The following is an 18,857-nucleotide window of genomic DNA, read 5'->3' on the forward strand; positions in this document are numbered from 1 at the left end:
GGAAGGTGCCGTGTGTGATGGGAGAGGTGTTAGGTGTGATGGGAAGGTGCCGTGTGTGATGGGAGAGGTGTTAGGTGTGATGGGAAGGTGCCGTGTGTGATGGGAGAGGTGTTAGGTGTGATGGGAAGGTGCCGTGTGTGATGGGAGAGGTGTTAGGTGTGATGGGAAGGTGCCGTGTGTGATGGGAGAGGTGTTAGGTGTGATGGGAAGGTGCCGTGTGTGATGGGAGAGGTGTTAGGTGTGATGGGAAGGTGCCGTGTGTGATGGGAGAGGTGTTAGGTGTGATGGGAAGGTGCCGTGTGTGATGGGAGAGGTGTTAGGTGTGATGGGAAGGTGCCGTGTGTGATGGGAGAGGTGTTAGGTGTGATGGGAAGGTGCCGTGTGTGATGGGAGAGGTGTTAGGTGTGATGGGAAGGTGCCGTGTGTGATGGGAGAGGTGTTAGGTGTGATGGGAAGGTGCCGTGTGTGATGGGAGAGGTGTTAGGTGTGATGGGAAGGTGCCGTGTGTGATGGGAGAGGTGTTAGGTGTGATGGGAAGGTGCCGTGTGTGATGGGAGAAGTGTTAGGTGTGATGGAGGAGTGGGCTAGGTTGTCCCGGAGGGAACAATCTCTGCGGAATGCAGCCAGGGGGAGGGAAGGGAAGATATGTTTAGTGGTGGCGTTGTGTTGGAGGTGGTGAAAATGGCGGAGGATTATTCTTTGCATGTGAAGGCTGGTGGGGTGAAAGGTGAGAACAAGAGGGACCCTCTCCTTGTTCTGGGAGTGAGGGTCATGGCGCGGGAGATGGACCGCTCGCTGTCGAGAGCCCTGTCAACAACTGTAGGTGGAAAGCCACGGTTGGAGAAGAAGGAGCACATATTAAGAGCACCACTTTGGAAAGTGGCCTCATCGGAACAAATGTGGCGGAGGCAAAGGAGCAGAGAGAATGGGATAGAGTCCTTATGGGACGTAGTGCGAGAAGAGCTGTAGTCCAGATAGCTGTGGGAGTCAGTGGGAATGTAATGGATATTAGTGGATAGACTATTGCCGGAAATGGAGACAGAAAGGTCAAGGTAAGGAAGGCAAGTGTTGGAGATGGACCAGGTGAAGGTGATAGAGGGATGGAAACTGGAAGTGAAGTTTATGAATTTTTCCAGGTCAGGACGAGAGCATGAAGCCACACCGAAATAGTCATCGATGTACCGATAAAGTCATCGATGTACCGATAAAACAGTTGTGGGAGCGGACCCAGGTAGGCCTGGAACAAGAAATGTTCCACATACCCCATGAAAAGGCAGGCATCGCTAGGACCCATGCGGGTACCCATTGCTACAACTTTGATTTGGAGAAAATGGGATGAGTTGAAGGAGAAGTTGTTGAGAGAGAGACCAAGGTCAGCCAGGTGGAGGAGAGTGGTGGTGGATGGAGATTGTTTGGGCCTCTTTTCGAGAAAGAAGTGAAGAGCTTTCAAGACATCTTGGTGTGGGGTTGGGGTGTAAAGAGATTGCACGTCCATAGTGAATAGAAGGTGGCTAGGGCCTGCGAATTGAAAGCTGTCAATGTGTCGCAGGGCATCAGAGGGATCCCGGATGTAGATGGGGAGGGAGTAAACCAGAGGAGTAAGGAGGAAATAAGTTCAGTGGGGCAGGAGCATGAAAGAGATTGCACGTCCATAGTGAATAGAAGGTGGCTAGGGCCTGCGAATTGAAAGCTGTCAATGTGTCGCAGGGCATCAGAGGGATCCCGGATGTAGGTGGGGAGGGAGTAAACCAGAGGAGCAAGGAGGAAATAAGTTCAGTGGGGCAGGAGCATGCTGACACAATGGGCCTGCCGGGACAGTCCTCCTTGTGGATTTTGGGGAGTAGGTAGAAGCGGGCTGTCCGGGGTTGGGAGACTATGAGGTTGGAAGCTGTGGGCGGGGGGGGAGGCGTTCGGAGGAAATGAGGTCAGTCACGGTGTTGGAGACAATGGCTTGATGCTCAGTGGTGTGGTCATGCTCCAGGGGGAGGTAGGAGGAGGAATCTGAGAGTTGGCGCTCAGCCTCTGCGAGGTAAAGGTCAGTACGCCAGACGGCAACCCCCTTTGACAGCAGGTTTGATGACAAGGTTGGGGTTGGACCCAAGGGAGTGAAGGGCAGAAAGTTTGGATGGAGAGAAGTTGGAATGGGTAAGAGGGGCAGAGGAATTAAGGCGGCCAATGTCCCATCAACAATTGTCAATGAAAAGATCCCTTTTTTTAGCTTTGACAAAGGGTCAGTTAGACTCGAAATGTCAGCTCTTTTCTCTCCTTACAGATGCTGCCTGATCTGCTGAGATTTTCCAGCATTTTCTCTTTTGGTTTCAGATTCCAGTAATTTGCTTTTATATGGGATTTGAACCCAGACCTCCTAGTTCAGAGATGGGGTAAGACAATTGGTGTGTCTTGACTGGAAACGCACTGACATTTAAAGACAATGTGAGAAGCAGGTTAAGATTTCAGGTGACCTCTCATTGGTCTTCAGTATAAATCTGACTCTCCCTTCACAATTACTTCCCGATTTGCCGAGTATTTCCAGAATTTTGTTTCACATTTCCAGAATTGGCAACATTTCACTTGAGCACCATTTAATGTGAATCTGGGCTACTTAAAAGGAAGGAGCATTTCAGGTGAAGCAGGAATTGGAATCGTTTGTGGAAGAGACTGTTAGCAGGATGAAAAATCAATTATGGTGTAACAATTATGGTGCTACACAAATGCCTGATAATACCATCCCCAACACACGAGAACCATTGCCCCCTTGACATTCAATAACATTATCATTGCTGAATCCATCTCTGACTACATCCTGGGGGTACCATTGACCAGAAATTGAACAGGACCACCCATATAAATACTATGGCTACAGAGTAGGCCAGAGGCTGCGGATTCTATTGTGAGTAACTCACGTCCTGTTTCCCCAATGCTTTTCTAACAGCTACAAAACACAAGTCATGAATACTGTAGGCACATCAATGTTTAATGAAGTTGTTGTTTCATTACGTTTTGGTGTAATGATTTTGACTTGATTAAGTAATTGAGGAATTAAATTATATTTTGTTTAAAGTAGGATATTAATGTATGACATTACTGAATTAGTTTATAACTTAACCTTATTTGAGAGATGTTGTGCCCACTACAATTAATTTCACATAACAGAATAAGAACATACAGCCTTTGAAGGATATGTCAGCAAATTCACATTGTAGCTTGTCCCTTAGACTCATTGCCATTATGCACCTGGATTGTGTACATACCCTGTATGGGTTTAAGCACTACCTACATTGTACTTCTCTGAATTATATTTAATTTATGTTTTCTAAGGTCATAAGCAACGTTACAACTTGATATTTATTAATACAAAGGTTAACTCTTCCAGCACCTGCAGTCACTCCCGAATAGTTGGTCTCTTAAAACGAATTGTCTCTGGTAAAGTGTCTTATTTAATGAGGAACTCTCAACAATTAAACAAAACTCAGGTGCTGAGTTCAGAGTATCAATTGCAAAGCATGAGAACACGTATCTTCCAAGGACTTACATGGCGATAGGTCTGCTCTGGAGGTATATGCTGACATACCTGAACAGGCTGATTGAAATATCTACATGATCGGATCTTGAGCTAATTGCTACCTCGCAATTTGAGATTGTCCATGAACTGTTCATGGCACTAGTATAGCCTGTTAGAGTTCAGGGTGTCTCTGATCATGCAGAGAGGTCAGTAAGCCCTGATTCCTCATCAATAAAGAGCTAGAATGCAGGTGAAACTCAACAGGTCTGGCAGCATTCATAGAAACAGAAAGACAGTTAATGTTTCAAGTCTGATATAACATTTCTTCTGAACTGATGCTTCATGGTTTGTTGCACAAGGAGGAGAATCAATGACAGAAGAACTTTGGACCAAGCAACAGGAGACCTGTGTCCGGTCAACCTGTGTTGTGAATTGGTACCTCAATGTGGATAGACTGCAAATTATCGCTTTTATTAAACTTCCTACATTCTGTGAAACTTGTGAAAACATGTTTGCACCTGGAATGGGCTTTGTAACCGATCAGACTAGTAACCATTCAAATTGGCTCTCTCAAACTTAACCGATACTTGCAATCAACTCTGGTCTTACAATTCAAGTTGAATCGATGAATCCTAATGGCTTATGAGTTTCTCCACTTGTCTGGCACCAAACATAGGTTCGACAACACAAAAGGAGCTCAACACAAAAGGAGCCTGCTTAGCTGGCGCCCCATCTACCAGCTTCAACATTCCTTCCCTCTACCCCTTTGACACACAGTGGCAGCAATGCCTACCATCTGCCAAGGTTCCTGCAACAGCATCATCCAGCCTCCACCATCTCGAAGGGCAAGGGCACCAGATGAGAACACAAGGATGAGGAGCATGGGCAGACAATTCAGCCCCTTAATATGATCTCCATAAGTCCTTAAATGTGAATTAAAAATCTGTCTATCCCCTTCTTAAATTTATACAATGTCCCACAATCCACTGCACTCACGGGTAGTGAATCCCCATGGATGAAAAAAACCTTTTGAGAGAAGTAATTTCTCCTCATCTCGGTTTCAAATCTGCTGTCCCTTATCCCAAAACTATGACCTCTCATTCCAGATTGCCCCATGAGGGGAATCAATGCGGTGAAAGTGGGTACTGCAGATGCTGGAGATTAGAGTCAAGATTAGAGTGGTGCTGGAAAAGCACAGCAGGTCAGGCAAGGAGCAGGAAAGATTCCTGATGAAGGGCTTTTGCCTGAAACGTCGATTTTCTTGCTCCTGGGATGCTGCCTGACCCCCTGTGCTTTTCCAGCACCACTCTAATCTTGACCCATGAGGGGAATCGTCTATTTTACATCTACTTTGTCAATCCCCTTTAGCACCTTATATACCTCCATTAAATTTTCTCTCTAGCAAATCTACTCGACCTCTCCTCATAGGGCAAAAACCTTCTCTGAACTGCCCTCAATGCAACTGCATCCCTACTCAAGTAAAGGGGTTAAAACTGAATGCAATACTCCAATTACTTCTTGGACAGCTGCAGCAACATTTCCCTACCTTTATACTCTATTCCCTCAGCACCAGGTGACAATATTCCATTTCCCGCCTTATTATTCGCTGAGCCTGAATATTAATTTTCTGAGATTCATGCACAAGGGCACCCAGTTCCCTCTGCAGGCCGAGGTTCCTCTCCATTTCCACAATATGTTGCCTTTTAATTCTTCTGGCCAACATGGATGGCCTCACAGTTATCCACTCGGAGAACGTGAAGATTGCGGATGCTGGAGATCAGAGTCGAGAGGGTGGTGCTGGAAGAGCACAGCAGGTCAGGCAGCATCCATGCAGCAGGAGAATCGACATTTCGGGCAAAAGTCCTCACAGTTATCCATGTTAAACACCATCTGCAAAATTTTGGCTCACCCCCCCGCCTAACCGAAACATACCTTTCTTTTTAATTACAACTTACTTTCACAGTCGTTATAATGCTCTTGACCTTCACGTTCAAGTAATTCATATAGATCATAGAATCCCAGTGGTGCAGCAAGAGGTCATTCAGCTCAGGTCGGCACCCACCCTCCAAACAGCAATACCAGCTTCCTCTCCCCTCCCACCCTATATTTCCCACAGCCAATCCACCTAACCTGCACATCTTTGGATTCTGGAGCACCCAGCAGAAAGCCAGGTAGATATGGGGAGAATGTGAAAACTCCACACAAACAGTTGCTGAGGTTGGGATTGAACCCAGCTCCTCTGATGCTGTGAGGCAGCAGTGCTAGCCACTGTGCCGCTCCATAGCTGGAGCCTGAGTACCAAGCCCTCTGGTACACCAGTGGTTATAGCTTCCAACTAGAAAAAAGACCCATTTATCCTGATTCTCTGCTTTCTGTCGGTCAGCCAATCCTCCATTGAAACTGCCCTTTATTCCACTTGAGCATACCTTGTGTGCTAATCTTTGTGCGGCATCTTATCAAATGGCCTTCTGGATGTCCAAATACGATACATCTGCAGAATCCTCATTATTTGTATATTGCTTGTTACATCTTCTGGAGGCTCCAGCTGGGATTGTGGGAGCACTTGGTGGCTTCGAGGGCTCTTTTGAGCCGCTGAAGTCTGAGTGGGGTGGTGGGGCGTAAAGGACTCTGCACAGGTCACCGACTCCCCTCTGGACTATCACATTGGCAAAGAGGCGACATGGTGAAGGACAAGCCACTGGAGAAAGGAAATCCCCGAAGCTTCAGGGCATGATTCTCCGTGAGGAACAGTGTGTCAGCCATTCACCCCTCAGTCAAGCCATGCTCATCAAGGTGCCAATTGCAACTTCGAGCAGGATGAGAGTCGCACAGGCCAATGATTGTGAAGGTGACCATGGCAACGAACCTGTATGCTTTGGGTTCCTTCCAGGCTGGACTGAGCAATATTTGTAACATTGATAATATTCATGCAATGGACGCCCACTATGGTATAAGCAAGGCTCTGTATTACAAGAGAGATGGATGTGGCTCATTCCCTCCCGCCTGGAGGAAGCCAGCCTGAACAACACCCTTCATGGAGAGAGCAGGCAACACTTAATGGCAGCTCCATTGACTGTACATGTCATGTGACACTTGTCAACACTGAGATCTTGCTTGACTGAAAGGTGTTTAAAGTAATGTGCAAACAAAGCATAAGTGATTTGAGAGAAACTTTCTCACACAACGATAGTTAGGATACCTCTATACTCCAACATAATTCACTTTTACCCTATCCTTCCCTTTGCAGAAACCCGAGAATATACAGCCATGTACATCCCAGGACTTCACAGGACTATCCAAAACTCAAAGTAAAAACAAAATCTCTCTTTCTAAGCTAGGGGTGTTTCCTTAAGCTTAAAGAAAAAACAAGTTCCAGAAATCTCTAACCAACCTTGAGGTCCCATTACTTACTTTTCTGACCTGCGCACAAAAAACTCATCAGTGGTGCCACAGAAACCGATTAATTTAAAAACTAGGCCTCAAAAAAATGTCTTAAAAGAAATCATTGTGGTTTCAAAAATACTTACAAGCTAATCATTAACTTAAAACGCACAGAAAACCCATATGTTACCTACTCAAAAGCAATAAACCCAAATGATATTGAAATGGGCGGCACAGTGGCACATTGGTTAGCACTGCTGCCTCACAGCGCCAGAGACCTGGGTTCAATTCCTGCCTCAGGCGACTGACTGTGTGGAGTTTGCACATTCTCCCCGTGTCTGCGTGGGTTTCCTCCCACAGTCCAAAAATGTGCAGGTTAGGTGAATTGGCCAAGCTAAATAGCCTGTAGTGTTCGGTGTAGGTGGGTGAGTTGTGGGTTGGTGTGGACTTGTTGGGCCCAATTAATCTAATATAATTCACACATTCTACATCAGTCACCTCACTTCCTTATTTACAACACTTCTTAAAGCCAAGCTTTTGGTCACCTGACCTAATTTCTCATTATGAGACTCACAAGCTACTATGAGGTTCCACAGGAGGTTTGATTACATTAAATATGCCACGTAAGTGTAAATTGATGTAGTAGTCACTTGTTTATTGGTACTGACGGTTCAAGTATGGAATCTATTTAGTTAGAACAGAGGAATAAGTGAGGAGCCATTACAGTGTCTTAGAGTTAACTGCAGGCTACCAAATAATTAAAGGATATAGAGGCACAACTTGAATTGGGCAAATTGTAGAAAAGTTGTGAGAATATTACAATTGTGATACTGGTAGTGGGAATCTTCAATGATCTTAACAGAGAACTGGGAGAGTAACCCTGCAAAGGAAAAAGAGGGTAAAGAGTTTTTAAAATGTATCTAAGAGAATTCTCTTGTGTTTCTTGACCACTGCATTTTCAGGAAGATAGCAGAGTTGGATTCAGTTCTAGAAAAAAAAGTCTTTAAGGGAACAGTGATCATAATATCATTCGATTTAGAATACTTAAGTGAAAGGATAAGGGATATGTAAATGCTAAGCAAGAAAAGGCTAATTTCAGTGAGTTAGAAAAGGATTAGCAGTTGGAAATAAAAAGCAATGGAAGGCCTTCAAAGAAAAGTTAGTTCAGTTAAGATTCGACACATTGTCAGGAAGGGGTAAAAACCTGGATGAATGAAGGAAGAGAGGTTAAAATCAAACTGTAATACAAAATCTCTCATAAAGGTAAGAGGGAAATGATTTAAAAGGGATCGAAAGAGCAGCTTTTTCACATAACAGGTGATGCGTGTATGGAATGAGCTGCCAGAGGAAGTGGTGGAGGTTGGTATAATTACAACATTTAAAAGGCATCTGGATGGGTATATGAATTGGAAGGGTTTGGAGGGATATGGGCCAAATGGTGGCAAATGGGACGAGATTTATTTAGGATATCTGGTCAGCACAAATGAGTTGGACCAAAGGATCTATTTCTATGTTGAACAGCTCAATGTCTCTCCAAACATCAGTTTAAATTCAGCATAAAATCAAATCGAACACACAAAAAGTGCAAGGCAGAACTGAGAAAGTGAATAAGAAAGATAAAGGCTGTCTATAGATTCTAGAAGAACATAAAAGGGAATCCAGAAGTCTTTTTAAATAAATATGCAAAGAGCAAATGGATGAGATAGATTAGGCACTAAAAAAAAATTTGCAAAGGACTTCCAGAAAGGTATATTGGATCCTGGGTGTTCTGAGTAAAGGCAGAGGGTACACAAGCAAGGATGTTATGCTAAACATTTATTTTTTTAAATATTCTGACCCATGCAAACGTTGATGTGCTCAATGTTACTAGGCCCTACACTGTAGGAAGGATGTGTCAAGACCTCAGAGAGATGCGCTAGAATGGGAAACCATGGCAAAACTCTGTGGATAGACGCGAGAAAAGTGTGGCCGCTTTCCGCAGATCAGAGGATATTCAGGGGAGAGTTGTTGGGCACACTTAAAATCATGATCGGTTTTGTTACAGTAAAGACAGAGCAACCGTTTCCAGTGGCAGAGAGGTCTGTAGCCAGGCGACACGATTCTATGATCATTTGACAAAAGAAACAGAGACAGCATGAGGAAAACAAAATACTCAGTGAGACGTTATGATTTGCAATGCATTGCCTGAGGGACATTGGGAGCAGATTTGAAAAATTGCTCCAGAGGGAACTGGATATCAAATAAATACTTGATAAACAGAAGTTGCGAGGGAAACAGGGCGAATTCAGAAGACTCTGACTGACTGGATAGCTCTTTGAAGGAGCTATCTTTGAATGACCTCCCACTCTGTACAATTCAATGATTCTATGCTCCAAGTGCAGCAGATCTCCCATCATCACGAAATAGATATTGAGACATGTAATTTGTGGAAACAACATAAAGCAGAGAAGAGTGTTCTTGTCCAAGTGGCTCGGCTACAACAATCACTGGTCAATAATCATATCATTTAGTTATCACGCTATAATTATCAGAGCAGAACAATCACAAAGTTATTGCAAAAACAATTTAGCGCACAAAGTTCCATAGCTTCCACCGTGGGCAAAATTCAGACTTGAAAGTGAGTCCAACCCATTTCCAATTATGGCCAATGTCAAGTCACATTCCTTCATACAAGCCCAAACTTAAAGCAGACAGAAGTGGGTATAACTCAGTGTGAAAAATTGACACCTTAGGATATGCTGAACCCACATTAGCATATTTCTTTTCAAAATGTAAATTTCAAATCATTTAGCCATCAATCAAACACGGGTTTTGACTTATGCTGCAGAATTCAATTAGAAGTAAATATAGAGGATCTTTTCTTTTTAACAAACACTCAAAAACCTGCAACTGAGCACCAGCAGAATGCCCCCCCCCCCATCCCACCCTGTGCTGGGGCTGAAAATCTCGCTGCATTGTTGAGGCAACTAGAAGCTGTTCAAGATTCAGGAGAAATGTGGCCAAAGTTTCAGAAGATGATTTGATCCAATGGGTGACTTGATGGGCACTTGTAAATGATTGCCAAGACCTGGGCACTTTGTAGCCAAGTGGGTGTCTCGCCCACTACCAAACAGTCTGCCATCTCCTGTTGGCTTGAGCCAGGATTCTGGATATCTTTGCACACACATGTGGAGGAACCCCTCAGTCACTCTTTGTGTGTGTGTGTGTGTGTGTCAGCACTTCATCTGGAGCAGTTTACTGCCATGCTCGCTTTATGTCCTTGTACACTCGTCTTTTTAAAAGCTTCCTATTCAATTGCTTGTCCAATTTGCATTTAAATGATGCATCTGTGCTCAGTCATCATTTCTGAGGACGCTTTTCATTTTCTGATAATCTTTCAGCACAGAATTCTTCTATCAAGCCCCTTTCCCTTCCAGTCTCTGCTTGGAAATGATCAGCACTAATTAAATCTCTGGCAGTTCAAGACTCCGTCCATGAGGGAAAGCATGAGAAAAAAAATAAATGTTTCTGTCTCCCCCGATCTTACCAGTTGCCTTCTCTTTTTAACTCAGTCACAAGAGGCTATGAAATTGAGATGTTAAATGCCCTTTTATACTCCTGTCACCTGTCAACGTCAAAACATAGAATCCCGACAGTGTGGAAACAGGCCACTTGGCTCAACAAATCCACACCGACCCTCTGAAGAGTAACCCACCCAGATCCATTCCCCTACCCCTTACCCCTGAACACTATGAGCAATTTAACATGGCCAATTCACATAACCTGTGCATCCTTGGACTGTGGGAGGAACCCAGAGCACCCACGCAGACAAGGGGAGAATGTGCAATCTCCACACAGACAGTTATCCAAGGCTGGAGTTGAACCCCTCTTTGTAGGGGTCAGGGGCCAGAGCAATTGTCTTCATTCCAATCGGGGACTCTAATGGCAGAGGAAGGGGTGCAGTGTGGGTGTGGTGCATTGCAGAGGGGGACACAACTGCGAAGAATTTCCTCAGCTCGAAAATCTCTGATGCTGCACAGAGGTTCTATAAGTGGTCAAGCTCCTGCTTCCCCAGTCAACATTCGAGGTTCGTAGTTAACAGTGCCACTCCCTCATATGGAGAGGGGTCCACTGATTTGGATCCTGACCACCTTACACAGGAGATCCTGCATGAAGCAGTTTCTCCTCAGCAGGCCATTGAGGGTTTCGCTGGCTTGGTTATTGGGGGGAGGGGGTTCCAGGCAGCACTGCTAAAATGTCAGCAGACACAGGGCCTTAACTCAAATGCCTCAACAAAAAGGTTTTGGGAAACCATTGGCTGCATCACCTGGTGCCTACCCATCTCTGGCCCCATTCTCGAAAGGGCGCAGATTATCCAGCTTTATACGCTCAGCTTGATACACTGTCCCCTTTGTAAGCTGGACGAAGTGGCCTGTGGGGATTGATCTGTCAATTTAAAAGGTTTATATGTTGTTGTCCAGGCAATCTATGAGAATCTTGGCTAACAGTTGAGGTACTACAGAGATTAAGATTCAGGTTAGAGAATAATCTCTCACGTGGAAACCCAAGCAACAGCAAAAATACAACAGAACTACCGGGATCATTTCCATTTGCCCACTTTCTAACAACTGTTCATTCACTCCAGCACGGTGGCTCAGTGGGTAGCACTGCTGCCTCACAGCGCGCACAGACCTGGATTTGATTCCAGCCTCGGGTGACTGCCTGTGTGGAGTTTGCACATTCTCCCCGTGTCTGTGTGGGTTTCCTCCGGGAGCTCCGGTTTCTTCCTACAGTCACAAAGATGTGCAGGTTAGGAGAACTGGCCATGATAAACTCCCCATGGCGACTAGGGATGTGCAGGCTAGGCGGATTAACCACAAGAAATGCTGGGTTACAGGCATGGGATGGCTCTGGGTGGGATGCTCCTCGGAGGGTCTGCGTGGACTTGATGGGCTGAATGGCCTTCTCCCACACAGTAGGGATTCTATGATTGTTTGCTGCATTCCAACGATTATCCATTTCAGATTACAAAGTCCTTCCTGAGATAAGAGATCTCAGACTTTCCTTTTGTCAATTTTAATCTCGGTCACTGTGTTTTAGTATTGTGACACTGGCCACTGTGTCACTGTTATGTGCCAGGTAACACATTTCTTTAAGGTCACAGTTTAGCTGCCACCAGGAAAAAGGCTGACTGATATTTTGAGGCTGACTTTTCCCAAATTTAATTCCTGCCAACATGGGAAAAAGAAACAAACAATCGAATTCTCAGTAAGAGGTGTTAGCCGCCTCTCAGTAGGTGACCCTCTGACCTCTGAAACAGAGGATTGGATGCTCAATAGAGACTACAGCACTTAATGAAGCTCACACTCCAGCACAGTTTAGAGTCAGCCTCTCAAATAAGACAGTGCTTCCCTCAAACTGGTTTCCTTCAGTGCATGGCTTGTTTGTTCAAACAATTGTTATCATTATTTTGTATTGCACAGAACAGACGTGTGGAACTTAGGTCACTCTGTGAGCAGCGTACTCCAGCATAGCTCAGCAATGCTGTGTAGCTGAGTGTCTGTTGATATCCTGATGCCGTGAAACGTGTGGACGATGGGGAGTGTGTCAAATGACAGGAGCCCTGATTGAAACATGCGAGATTCTGAGTGAGCACCTCTCGAAATGTTTCTGTCTCCACAGATGCTGCCGGTCCTGCCAAGTTTCTCCAGATTTGGAGGTGCCGGTGTTGGACTGGGGTGGACAAAGTTAAAAATCACACAACACCAAGTTATAGTCCAACAGGTTTATTTGGAAGCACTAGCTTTCCGAGTGCTGCACCTGATGAAGGAGCGATGCTCCGAAAGCTAGTGCTTCCAATTAAACCTGTTGGACTATAACCTGGAGTTATATGATTTTTAACTTTCTCCAGCACTTTCTGTATTTGTCAACCACTACCCTCCCTTAACAAATCCATGCTGACCAACCCCAATTAATCAGCATCTCTCCAAATGTGGATATATTCTGCCGCTCAGAATTCTGAACAATAACCTCCCCACCACTGAGGTTGAACTGAGTGGAATGTCCTGGTCTATTCCTTCCTCAGGGACAACATTATCAGTCCTCTCATTCTCTGGTACAAATGGCCAGAGAGGATTTGAAAATTAATGTTAGGGCCCCTAGTATCTCCCACTGTCTTCCTCGATGGCCTGGGTTACATCTTTTCCGGGCCTGTGGATTTATCCACTTGTAACGCTGCCAAGCCCACTTATTTTTTATTTCAAAAGTGTACTTTATTCATAAAATGTCTTTATATACACATACAGTCACAAAAGCAGTCCTGTATAGCAGCGTATGAAGAAACAAACAAACTTTGGATTTTGACTCTTATCCGACAAACCAACCAAAGGCATTTCTTGCTTGTACAAACCTACATTTACATATGTTTGAGCAGTGGGGGTGAGGGATCTGACAATTAAATGGAATACCATTTAATTTCAGTGGAAAGACCGTAGACTGTGGTCTTTATCCCACAGCACCTTGGCAGCAGCTGCCCCAAGCTTTCCACTTGGTTTTGCACAGTATGCTGTGGTCAGCCTGCTCGGAGTCAGCTCCCTGAACCCCCAAGCTTTTAAAGGCTCTCTCTCTCTCTCTCTGTTAATTTATTCCAATCTTTCACAGCACTCCACCCTGATGTCTATACCTGAACCCTTCCTTTCCACTCTGAAGACTTGACACAAGGTATTCTTTGAGGACTGTGCCACGTTTTTCGGCTCTACTCACAGACCACCTCTGTGGTTCCCCGTAGACCCTACTCTCGCTCTCTTTTTCTCTTACTCTTCAGACATCTGAATAACCCCTTTGAGCTTTCCTTTATTTCGCTCACCAATGTTTTTCTGTGCATTGTCTGCTTTTTCTGAATTTCTTTTTTACAATTCCCCAGGCACTTTTTATACTCCTGTCAGTACATTCCATATTGAGCCCTAGAATTCGGCTGCAGGCTTCTCTTTGCTTCCTTAATCTTAGCTTCCAGGTTCCTTGGCATCCAGGGTTGTCCAGTCTTGGTCCTAGCCTTTGCCTTTATGGGAACATATTAACCATGTTCTCTTGCTACCAGTTCCTTGAATGCCTCCCACTGCTCTGCAATACTTTTACTTGGACGTTGTTACTCCTAGTCCATTTGGACCAAGTCCCATCTTATTTTAGTAAAACTCACCAAGACCTCACGCTCTCCCCTCACAGTGACACGGACTGTCACAGGGTCCTCACTCTCCCCTCACAGTGACACTGACCGTCACAGGGTCCTCACTCTCCCCTCACAGTGACACTGACTGTCACTGGGTCGTCACTCTCCCCTCACAGTGACACTGACCGTCACAGGGTCCTCACTCTCACAGTGACACTGACCGTCACAGGGTCCTCACTCTCCCCTCACAGTGACACTGCCTGTCACAGTGTCCACACGGGTCCTCGCTCTCCCCTCACAGTGACACTGACTGTCACAGGGTCCTCACTCTCCCCTCACAGTGACACTGACAGTCACAGGGTCCTCGCTCTCCCCTCACAGTGACACTGACTGTCACAGGGTCCTCACTCTCCCCTCACAGTGACACTGACAGTCACAGGGTCCTCGCTCTCCCCTCACAGTGACACTGACTGTCACAGGGTCCTCACTCTCCCCTCACAGTGACACTGACAGTCACAGGGTCCTCGCTCTCCCCTCACAGTGACACTGACTGTCACAGGGTCCTCACTCTCCCCTCACAGTGACACTGACAGTCACAGGGTCCTCGCTCTCCCCTCACAGTGACACTGACTGTCACAGGGTCCTCACTCTCCCCTCACAGTGACACTGACAGTCACAGGGTCCTCGCTCTCCCCTCACAGTGACACTGACTGTCACAGGGTCCTCACTCTCCCCTCACAGTGACACTGACAGTCACAGGGTCCTCGCTCTCCCCTCACAGTGACACTGACTGTCACAGGGTCCTCACTCTCCCCTCACAGTGACACTGACAGTCACAGGGTCCTCGCTCTCCCCTCACAGTGACACTGACTGTCACAGGGTCCTCACTCTCCCCTCACAGTGACACTGACAGTCACAGGGTCCTCGCTCTCCCCTCACAGTGACACTGACTGTCACAGGGTCCTCACTCTCCCCTCACAGTGACACTGACAGTCACAGGGTCCTCGCTCTCCCCTCACAGTGACACTGACTGTCACAGGGTCCTCACTCTCCCCTCACAGTGACACTGACAGTCACAGGGTCCTCGCTCTCCCCTCACAGTGACACTGACTGTCACAGGGTCCTCACTCTCCCCTCACAGTGACACTGACAGTCACAGGGTCCTCGCTCTCCCCTCACAGTGACACTGACTGTCACAGGGTCCTCACTCTCCCCTCACAGTGACACTGACAGTCACAGGGTCCTCGCTCTCCCCTCACAGTGACACTGACTGTCACAGGGTCCTCACTCTCCCCTCACAGTGACACTGACAGTCACAGGGTCCTCGCTCTCCCCTCACAGTGACACTGACTGTCACAGGGTCCTCACTCTCCCCTCACAGTGACACTGACAGTCACAGGGTCCTCGCTCTCCCCTCACAGTGACACTGACTGTCACAGGGTCCTCACTCTCCCCTCACAGTGACACTGACAGTCACAGGGTCCTCGCTCTCCCCTCACAGTGACACTGACTGTCACAGGGTCCTCACTCTCCCCTCACAGTGACACTGACAGTCACAGGGTCCTCGCTCTCCCCTCACAGTGACACTGACTGTCACAGGGTCCTCACTCTCCCCTCACAGTGACACTGACTGTCACAGGGTCCTCACTCTCCCCTCACAGTGACACTGACTGTCACAGGGTCCTCACTCTCCCCTCACAGTGACACTGACTGTCTGTCACAGTGTCCTCACTCTCCCCTCACAGTGACACTGACTGTCTGTCACAGTGTCCTCACTCTCCCCTAACAGTGACACTGCCTGTCACAGGGTCCTCACTCTCCCCTCACAGTGACACTGACTGTCACAGGGTCCTCACTCTCCCCTCACAGTGACACTGACCATCACAGGGTCCTCACTGTCCCCTCACAGTGAAACTGACCGTCACAGGGTCCTCACTCTCCTCACAGTGACACTGACTGTCACAGGGTCCTCATTCTCCCCTCACAGTGACACTGACCGTTACAGGGTCCTCACTCTCCCCTCACAGTGACACTGACTGTCACAACGTCCTCACTCTCCCCTCACAGTGACACTGACTGTCACAGGGTCCTCACTCTCCCCTCACAGTGACACTGACTGTCTGTCACAGTGTCCTCACTCTCCCCTCACAGTGACACTGACTGTCAGTCACAGGGTCCTCACTCTCCCCTCACAGTGACAGTGACTGTCACAAAGTCCTCACTCTCCCCTCACAGTGACACTGTCTGTCACAGGGTCCTCACTCTCCCCTCACAGTGACACTGACTGTCACAGGGACCTCACTCTCCCCTCACAGTGACACTGTCACAGGGCCCTCACTCTCCCCTCACAGTGACACTGCCTGTCATAGGGTCCTTACTCTCCCCTCACAGTGACACTGTCACAGGGTCCTCACTCTCCCCTCACAGTGACACTGACTGTCACAGGGTCCTCACTCTCCTCTCACAGTGACACTGTCTGTCACAGGGTCCTCACTCTCCCCTCAAAGTGACACTGACTGTCACAGGGTCGTCACTCTCCCCTCACAGTGACACTGACTGTCACAGGGTCCTCACTCTCCCCTCCCTCACAGTGACACTGACTGTCACAGGGTCCTCACTCTCCCCTCACAGTGACACTGTCACAGGGTTCTCACTCTCCCCTCACAGTGACACTGACCGTCACAGGGTCCTCACTCTCCCCTCACAGTGACACTGATTGTCACAGGGTCCTCACTCTCCCCTCACAGTGACACTGTCACAGGGTCCTCACTCTCCTCTCACAGTGACACTGACTGTCACAGAGTCCTCACTCTCCCCTCACAGTGACACTGACTGTCACAGGGTCCTCACTCTCCCCTCACAGTGACACTGTCACAGGATTCTCACTCTCCCCTCACAGTGACACTGACCGTCACAGGATCCTCACTCTCTCCTCACAGTGACACTGACTGTCACAGGGTCCTCACTCTCCCCTCACAGTGACACTGCCTGTCACAGGGTCCTCACCCACCCCTCACAGTGACACTGACCGTCACAGGGTCCTCACTCTCCTCTCACAGTGAAACTGACCGTCACAGGGTCCTCACTCTCCTCTCACAGTGACACTGACTGTCACAGGGTCCTCACTCTCCCCTCACAGTGACACTGACCGTCACAGGGTCCTCACTCTCCCCTCACAGTGACACTGCCTGTCACAGGGTCCTTACTCTCCCCTCACAGTGACACTGACTGTCACAGGGTCCTCACTCTCCCCTCACAATGACACTGACCGTCACAGGGTCCTCACTCTCCCCTCACAGTGACACTGACTGTCACAGGGTCCTCCCTCTCCCCTCACAGTGACACTGCCTGTCACAGGGTCCTCACTCTCCCCTCACAGTGACACTGTCTGTCATAGGCTCCTCACCCACCTCCCCTCACAGTGACACTGTCTGTCACAGGCTCCTCACCCACCCGTCACAGTGACACTGCCTGTCACAGGGTCCTCACTCTCCCCTCACAGTGACACTGTCTGTCACAGGCTCCTCACCCACCCGTCACAGTGACACTGCCTGTCACAGGGTCCTCACTCTCCCCTCACAGTGACACTGTCTGTCACAGTGTCCTCACCCACCCCTCACAGTGACACTGCCTGTCACAGGCTCCTCACCCACCCCTCACAGTGACACTGTCTGTCACAGGCTCCTCACCCACCCCTCAAAATTGTCCGCGCAATCGAAATCAGACCTGGACATCGGATTGGGCATTGATTACCTGGAAGGTCACCGACATTATCGATCATGTGAGCTCTGGCCCCAGCCGTGCAGCTCCCTGCAAGCTGGTGGTCAGCACACAACGCACTAACTTGCAATGTATTTCAGTGCCTCACTGTACAAGGAGACACATTCTGGCTTTGCGTAGTCTTACACAGTTTCACCTCTTTATCCCAGAGCTTCCCTGATCAGTAAAACTCGATTATCCAGTATGCAGGCAATCTGACCCTTTCATGCTTACTCTGGCGCTGTATTCTGAAGTGGCCTATAGAGACATATCCGTGCACCGGTGGTGAGAAATAAAAATGGAGGAATGACGCCAACAGCGAGGGGGATTGGCGGAAGAGAAATTCCACAAGACATTTTGTACAGGAGCAACATGGTGGATGCTGCTGCAAGCTGGCACCGCCTGATGGTAACCCATTTGTGTTCTGTCAGGCCCGATCACGAAACGCGGCATGACCCTCGCGCGCTGGTGCTGCGCCTTACCTATGGCATCGTGACTCGGGCTCGAGGCTGCCTCCTGCTGGCCCCCTCGCTCCTGGGCCCCGTGCCTCTTCTTGCGGGCGGCGCGTCGCATCAGCTTGAAGAAGAGGTGGAGCCGGTCCATGCCGTGGGGCTCCCCCCCCTACCTTTCCTGCCCTACTCGCTGCCGCCTGGAGTAAATGGCTTCACGTGCCCCTGACGGAGGTGAGGGGCAGGGGGGTGAGGAGGAGGGGGGGTGGCGAGGGGAGGGGGATGTTTGCACGGCAGGCAGGTGGGCAGCAGGTCTGCCAGAGAGCTCCAACAGTGGCTGCCTTGCCTCGTGTAGCAGCAGGATCAAATCCCAGCGCAGGTATCCAGGGCACCTCAGCATCAGTGGGATGCTAGCTCCTGTATCCGGAGTGAGTTTGTCTGCTCTCCTGCTTTCTCTCTCTCTCTCTCTTTCTGTGTGCGTGAGCGGTATCTCTTCACAATTCATTCCCCCTGCCCTCCTCCTGCTCTGATTAATTGAGTTTGAAATCCAGTGGATTTCATAGCCAGCCTGACGCTGAGCTTATGTAGGACAGCTGCCTGCGTTTAAGGAAACTTGCTGCTT

General features: G+C 48.1%; 1 protein-coding gene across 1 annotated transcript in view; it reads right to left on the reverse strand.

Annotated features, from left to right (window-relative positions):
* The window catches only part of grip2b (glutamate receptor interacting protein 2b), a 313,063-nt gene extending 294,663 nt beyond the window's left edge, over positions 1–18,400 (reverse strand). Inside the window, exon 1 of the mRNA XM_043708656.1 lies at positions 18,269–18,400. Coding sequence (XP_043564591.1) covers positions 18,269–18,389 — 121 coding nt within the window. The 5' untranslated portion in view covers positions 18,390–18,400. The remainder of the gene's footprint in view (positions 1–18,268) is intronic.
* Between the last annotated feature and the right edge of the window lie 457 nt (positions 18,401–18,857).

Source organism: Chiloscyllium plagiosum, chromosome 18, assembly GCF_004010195.1.
Source record: "Chiloscyllium plagiosum isolate BGI_BamShark_2017 chromosome 18, ASM401019v2, whole genome shotgun sequence".
NCBI lineage: Eukaryota > Metazoa > Chordata > Chondrichthyes > Orectolobiformes > Hemiscylliidae > Chiloscyllium > Chiloscyllium plagiosum.